Source organism: Nicotiana tabacum, chromosome 22 (genome assembly GCF_000715075.1).
Source record: "Nicotiana tabacum cultivar K326 chromosome 22, ASM71507v2, whole genome shotgun sequence".
NCBI lineage: Eukaryota > Viridiplantae > Streptophyta > Magnoliopsida > Solanales > Solanaceae > Nicotiana > Nicotiana tabacum.
Window position 1 is genome coordinate 64,670,941 of NC_134101.1, and position 7,770 is coordinate 64,678,710.

General features: G+C 32.8%; 1 protein-coding gene across 1 annotated transcript; it reads right to left on the reverse strand.

The window, feature by feature from the left end:
- Positions 1 to 3,781: 3,781 nt before the first annotated feature.
- LOC107759348 (L-ascorbate peroxidase 1, cytosolic) lies at positions 3,782 to 7,056 on the reverse strand. Its single transcript, XM_016577264.2, has 10 exons — positions 6,711 to 7,056; positions 6,253 to 6,381; positions 5,554 to 5,728; positions 5,388 to 5,453; positions 4,839 to 4,887; positions 4,617 to 4,702; positions 4,449 to 4,528; positions 4,231 to 4,333; positions 4,066 to 4,124; positions 3,782 to 3,970 (listed from the first exon to the last, which is right to left on the reverse strand). The coding sequence occupies exons 2-10, from the start codon at positions 6,369 to 6,371 to the stop codon at positions 3,955 to 3,957; spliced, it is 753 nt and encodes a 250-aa protein (XP_016432750.1). The 5' UTR covers positions 6,372 to 6,381; positions 6,711 to 7,056; the 3' UTR covers positions 3,782 to 3,954.
- Between the last annotated feature and the right edge of the window lie 714 nt (positions 7,057 to 7,770).

A 7,770-nucleotide genomic window follows, 5' to 3' on the forward strand; every position in this document is an offset into this window, starting at 1 on the left:
CCTCTTAGAAAATTGTCCAATGCCATAGTTGCATTTGAAACATTATAATTATCCAAACATTAAGTGCCTGTTTGTAAATGACTGTATAATTATTAAGCTGCATAATTATTAGGATAGTAATTATAAATGTAATAATTATAATAATATATTTATTTTTAATATAATATAATTGCAATATAATTTTTATAGTGCTATATTTGAGTGCAAAAGTGTAATTATATGCTTGATATTCTTTTAAAAAGTCATCCCGTAATTGCACTATGTAATTACCATCAAATTTTTATTCTTATTTGAGAATTGAAGTGTACAATTGTTTTTCTCAATTATACTTAATTTTATGTTAATTAAATAATTACTTGGCTAGATAAATAAGTCAAATTGTGTAACCTATATCTTATTACAATCAAATAAAATTAGAAGGTTACCTCCCAAACTGCCCCAAATGAAAAGGCAACAGTTAATTTGATCTGATATGACTGCTGATTTACATAACAACAAATATTCTTGTCTTTAATATTTGTAGTCAGAATTGGCGTTCCGATAAAATAACTCAATTTGCATATACTAGATAATCATAATCAGAGTCTTGAGTTTCAAAATAAATATTTTAATCACGCAACTCAAGTTTTTATATACAAAATCACCAAGATTGCCATCATAATTATTGCAATATTATAGTAAGAAGCAAAAAGAATCTTTTGTTGGCGTTGTCCAGAGAGTTCAGTGTTGTACACGTGATTTCAATTTCTTTTATTAAATAAAATTGTTGTTTCTCGCGTAAGTCTATGTTATTATTCATTAATGTCTTTTTTCTACTTCACCAACTTCAAAACAGGACATATGGATCAAAAGTGGGATTATAGATATATTATTTTTCATTCTTTATGCTAATCGAATTAATCATTTCAGATGCAATCATACGTATCATCATTTAAGGGACTTTTACGGTTCACTTTTACTTGTATTAAAAATATATTTTTATTTTTACTTAGTAATTTTTGCAAATCAAAAGAAAATCACATTTTTTCATGTTTTATACTAATCATTAATTACATATTTGACAAATTATTTCCCAAGACTTCTCAAAATACTATCAATATTATGTGTACTATGATAAAATATTCTTAAGGGCATGCAAAATGCATTGTAATTTCTCCTAATTTATGTACTCTTGCAATACACCCCAACCAGATAATCATCATTATGTGACATTAACCATTAGAAGATGAGATTTTACCTGGAATAGGAGAGGAGAGAGTCTTTGGCCTCATACTGATTAGGTTTAAATATTGTCAAGATCCATTGTTAATGCAATGTTATTTTTTTAGCTTTATGTCCCGGCACCTTTATTAGGGGTACTTTCTAGATTAAAACATTAAAGTCTAACTACTTTTGAGAATTCAATTCATCCCTATTTTAGTTACGATTATTTGTTAAGTTTAGGATTGGAGAAAAAACTTTTTAAAAAGAGTTTAATTTTTGGGAAAATGCCAAGTACATTAAACATGTTTCAGGAAATGAAGTAAAAGAGTAAATTGAAACGTTATTACTCTTTCTTTCTTTTCTTTTTTTGTCTAAATATTATTACTCTTTTTTGTCTGTTCAATTTTGAAGCATTTGGGTCTGTGAAACCCATTAATGGTATCTGGGGAGGGTAATGTATATGCAGACCTTATCCCTACCCCGAGGGAGTAGAGAGGTTATTTCCGAAAGACCCTCGGCTCAAGAAGACGAAAAGAGACAACATCAGTATCACCAATAGAAACCATAGGAAAAATAACATCATGTAAATGAGAAAGTAGATACAAAACAAACGTGATAGAGAGTACATAGACGCGACATTATGGAAAACAAAAGAGTAGTAAGACACAACATTGTCACTAGCTGACATCGGCAAAAATTCTACCATACTAGCCTCACAAAGGTACGAAGTAAGATAAAGCTAGACTCAACTACCTCATAACCTACAACCCTAATACTCGACCTCCACTGTACGTGATACCGTGAACAAAAAGTATACTTCCCATTTAGTATGAGAAGCAGAAAACAGAATACTAAGATACAAAAGCAAGCTGCAAAAATATGAGCTGGAATACATATATGATTATGAGCTACAGACATTATCTTTACCCTACATCACTTAGATAAAGCGTTTAATTTCATTGACATCCTCTTTTACCTTCTCTTCTTGGTCTTACCGCAACAACTATGCATCAATCTCAAACAACCGAACAAGTTGGGATCACTCACTACTTCATTTAAGTTCAACTCATTACTAAATAAATAAACGGTAAAGGGCCAAATATACCTCTTTATTTTCGAAAATGGTCTAAAAATATCACTCGTTATACTATTGGGTTAACTATACCTCTGCAGTCATACTTTGTGTTCAAATATACCCCTCATTTAAACGGAGAGACACGTGTCGTCGTCCTGTTGGTGAATTCTAAATATCTCCTAATTAATTAAAAAGACTTATTACCCTTACCCGAAAAATAATTTTTTTTTTGTACAAGTTGGAAAAAATTAAATTTATTTTTTACTAAAAACTGAAAAAAAACGAAAATATTTTTTTTCCAGTTTTTACAAAAAAACTGCTTTAAAAACTGAAAAATATTTTCTAAAATAATATTTTTGTAAAACTGAAAAGCAAAAATATTGTTTTAGAAAATATTTTTCAGTTTTTTCTAAAGCAGGTTTTTTGTAAAACTGAAAAAAAAAAATATTTTTATTTTTTCAGTTTTTAGTAAAAATAATTTCAATTTTTCCATTTTTTACAAAAAAAAATTGCTTTAAAAAATTATTTTTTGGGTATGGGTAATGGGTCTTTTTAGTTAATTAGGATATATTTAGAATTGACCAACAGGACGACGACACGTGTCCCTCCGTTTAAATGAGGGTATATTTGAACCCAAAGTATGACTGCAGGGGTATAGATAACCCAATAGTATAACGAGGGATATTCTTAGACTATTTTTGAAAATAGAGGAATATATTTGGCCCTTTTGCCGATAAATAAATAAATAAAGAGTTATCTCACATAATCACGTTACAAGTCACAAAGGACCGGCCTAAGCAACAAAAGATTTGAGAAGACTGGTCCAAATAAGATATGTACAACCAAATGAATCCAGTAGGGCAACCGGAGGCAACACTTTTTGCATTTAAAGCGACAAAAGGCTTCACGAATCTTTGAACCGTTTTCTATAGCATTAATGCCAAAGCCCAAGTTATCACGTCTTTTTCTAGAGCCAAACTGAAAGCTTGATTTGTTGAACCAAAAATATAAAAATGGACAGTAGCATTCATGCTAACCAAGATTTATCACTTATTAGATCTCGTAAAGTCTAAGAGGAATACTAGCAACATCCCATTATTACTGGATCATGAACTGATCGTGTAGGCCTAAACAGCTCAGTCACCAAAAAAAACAAAGATTCAGCAAGAGCTGCAGAATTATCTAACGGCCAACATATTAACAGTGACACCACTTGCCTTTCGACTTTCGTCAGGTTAACAGTTTTTAATTGAAAGGAGAAAACAAATTGTTTACAGCCAGATCTCGCACTAAGATTCGGAAGTTCATCGCATGCAGCAGGGTAAGGGGATATAAATAAATTACTTTTTCTTTCAGCTGTTTAAAACTAATTATGTAGATTCTCAACAGCGGATACACCATACATAGCAAGATTTTGCACAATACCATCACATTCAAATGATACAATCAACAACAAGGGATATGTTGGAAATATCCTCGTAAAACATCGGACATGGCAAAAGCTACAAAACCATCTTTAGATTATTTTCTGAAGAAGTCACATCATACATCAAATGCGTTGACAAATTGAAACCTTAAGATAGGCAGCAAAAGAAGACAATCTAACAGTTCGAATGAGCTGCCCACTAGAAGTGAAACTTTAATAGAAAACATGGCACCACTCCCAGCTCTCCGGCTTAAGCCTCGGCAAATCTGGCATCAAATCAAATTGATAGTTGAGATACAGCAAGGAAAACAATATGCTAGGAGATAATGTAAATCAGGTTTCAATTAGTCTATATGCTTACCCCAATTCAGAGAGTTTCATGTGAGCCTCGGCATAGTCGGCAAAGAAAGCATCTTCATCCTGAAATTACAAAATAATTACTCGAGGAGCCATGCAACACTAACCAAACAAATAAGTTGTGTGGCCTTTAAAACATAAGAAGTTTAAATTATAGATCAATACGAACCGCTGCATATTTCTCAACCAATGGGCGGAAGACAGGATCACTGAGGAGAGCCTTGTCTGATGGCAACTGTAAAAGCCCCTCCTTTTCCCCGCTCAAAAGTTCCCTGTAACAAAGAACATGACCTTTAAAGCGGATGAACTAATAACGTCGCCAGTTAAACAGTCTTTCACACATTGCGACATCTGAGAAGTGTATTTTGGATTAAAAAAAAGCCTTACTTGAAGTAGGAGTTGTCGAAAATAAGTGGATTAGCAGTCCATGGTCCCTCAAAACCTGAACGTTCCTTGTGGCACCTCCCCTGGAACAAATTGTGATAAGAATATTAGTACACGAAAATAGAAGCTTGTATACCTAAGCTACAATCCAAAACACAAAAAGCTACAAACCAGGGTATGGCCACCAGAGAGTGCGACAATGTCCTTGTCAGAAAGACCCATTTGCTTAACAAACACATCCCTCAGATGGTCAGAACCTGGCAATAAGTTGACTAACAATTAGTATATAATGGAAGACGTCTGACAAGAAGAATGTTCTTCACCCGATAGTTGGCAATCATTATAGTCCTCTAAAAGGTACTCTCATAAGACACTCTGTAAGGAACAACTTACCCTTGGTGGCATCAGGCAGGCGACCTTCAAGAGGTGGCTCTGTCTTGTCCTGATAAAGAAAAGGTAAACAAAGATATCTAGTGAGGTAACCAAATTACCAATTGTATCATTCCCACAAGAAAGTATAGGAAGAAGTGACACCACATTTTGTACAAGCACAAATTACTAAAAGAGCAAACAGTCTCCACTCAGAGATGCATTTCCATAATCCTATCCAAACAAGGACTGGAATAGAATTGAAAGTAGACAAACAGTTTACATCTATTTGATATGTTTATGATTTACAATTTCAAAACCAAGCAAAACAAAAAAGGAATCATCCAGTAGAAATAAATTTAAAGAACTAATTTTCCGTTGTTAAAGCAGAAGTATGAGCAGAAATCTTCAAACTGGAGTGTAAGGTAGCAATTCTTTGATAGACTATTATTTAGTAAACGCTGACAAATCCTATTGAGGGGATATAGGATCACGGCTTCCACATTTTCTGGCTACTGATGCCTTGAAAATGAGAATAATTAATCTTAGTCTTATTGATTAAATGATAATTACCTCTCTACCAGGGTGGAAGGGCACATCAGGTCCTCCAGTAACTTCAACAGCAACCACTCCAGCCAACTACAACCAAAAGAAACTATTACATTAATTTTCCATTTCACCTTCGCAAGTAGAAATCAAGATATAACTTTCAAAATATAGATCATCACGAACGACATACCTGATAGAAATCAGCATAAGAGAGAGTAGGGAACTGCTCCTTGATGGGTTCCAATAGCCTGATGGCAATGTCAACACCGTTATTGGCGCCATGGCTTAGCTCAGCCTTGAACCTCATGGTACCAAATGGACCTCCAGTTTTGGAGCATACATCATAGGTACCAGCAGAGTGCCAACTGTAATGATATAAAATATTTTCAACACCATGAAACTAATATTCACTTTTCCGTCAGAAAGAAAACATATTGATTCAGTTTTTCTTTTTGCGTGTGTGCGTGCGCTTGTGTGTATAACCAAAATCTCTCTATAAAAAGTCAAACAGTCTTCTCTTTTTCACCTCAATATTTTCAAACATTTTATTCATATTTTAAGTTAAATTATTGTTAGTTATAGTCACTCATCCCAACGTTAAATTGTTTCTAAATATAGAAAGGTACTAGTAGAGTATTTCATAAATTGGGATGAATGGAGTAATATTTCTAAATAGTTTCTAAATATTTACCTTATTTCAATAATTATAAAATTAAAAAAAATAAGACACGTGGAGACTCGTGCATCATATTATTCTAATTTCGGAAGGGGAGTGTATTTGATTTTATATCGATATCTAAGATGCAGAAATGAAAAAGATGACATTGTACAACAACTTGAACAGTCAAAAATCCCCAAGCATAAACGGACAGAACTAAGGAGAACATACGCTAAACGGAGCATAAGAGGAGCACAATTCTTCTCGGCAATGAGTCCTCTGAGCTTCCTTTTGGCTTTATCAACAGCCTTAACGTACTCCTCACTCACTGTGGGGTAGCATTTCGTCATGGTAATAGTTCTACACAAATATCCAACCACAAGCACAATGAGATCCAAAAACTACAGCAAATATATCAAAATCATACGTAGATCTAAAACAACCATATCTTAAATCTATGAATACGCAGAAATAAATCAGTATTCCAAAATATCCAGCAAATGAACCACATACATCTAAAAACATACGAAATAAAAAAACAAAAGTGCAATGATTAAACCTCTGATCAAATAATATTTGTCTGATTTATCTCAACAATTAGGTTAAATCGGAGTTTGTTAAATAAATCGAACGTGAAAAATTAAGAAATAAATAAATAAAGCTGCATTGCATAAGGAAAATCTAAAAACCTGTACAGGATTCGAGGAGTAAAGAGACAAAGCGTTAAACCCTACAGAGAGAGTGGCACGGGCATACCACAAGCACGAGAATGATGAAAATGTAAAAGGAAAGGGCGAAGATATAAGGATGAGAAAGTTCTAGAGGTTGAATATAGACCGTTGGATGAGTATGATCGTGAGGCTGATACGGAGAGATTAACTGACAGATGAGATTGGTCTATAGTTTATTTGTGGAATATGAGGATAACTTTTTATTTTAGGTAGGTGGGAATTTTAAAAATCAAAGCACAATATGATGAATTTGATTTATTAATGGTGTTAAACAAATGGAAAGGAATTAGATATTAGCGATCCCATCGTGCTGACCTAAAGGACAATTATTTATTTCGAATGACTCAGGCAATAATTGTGTATTTTAAATGACTTAAATGTCCTTATGCATTACTTAATCTCTTTGTGGGATTTGAACATTTTACCTTGTTTTATTTTGCTAGGCTGATTAAAATAGAAGAGAAACACCTATTTAGCATTTTGTTTTTTCAAAGCAAACACCTATTTAGCTTGATCCTCTTAATCAACAATTTTTTTTCTTCCAAACTATTAAAATAAACAGAATGTATATCGTAAAATCTCTTGATATCTATTTCGCAAAACTATATAAAAAAAACTAGAACTTTACATAGTTAAGTTTTATAATGAAAAAGTATATATAATTATTGCGGACAAATGATGATTTAAAGCTTAAAGATGGTCATTATATCAAAATAATAAATAAAATTATATTGACATAAATGTCTCAGTTAGATAATATTTTGTGTTTAATCTACTCTCGAGAAATCAAACTTGATCATGGTTCATGTATGCATTATTCTAATCAAACACAAAAAGTACTTACAAGCTTTACACTTCTAAATGTAAAATTTTCTATATACGAGGACAGACTGGTCATTTGCCAATGTAATATCCCTAAAGGCTAAAACCAAATGTGAATGCACGGTGCCGTAGAAGATTCCTGGAAGAGAGAAACTCAGTCACTTGAACTCTCTGTCTCAAATTTTGATGTTTCTCT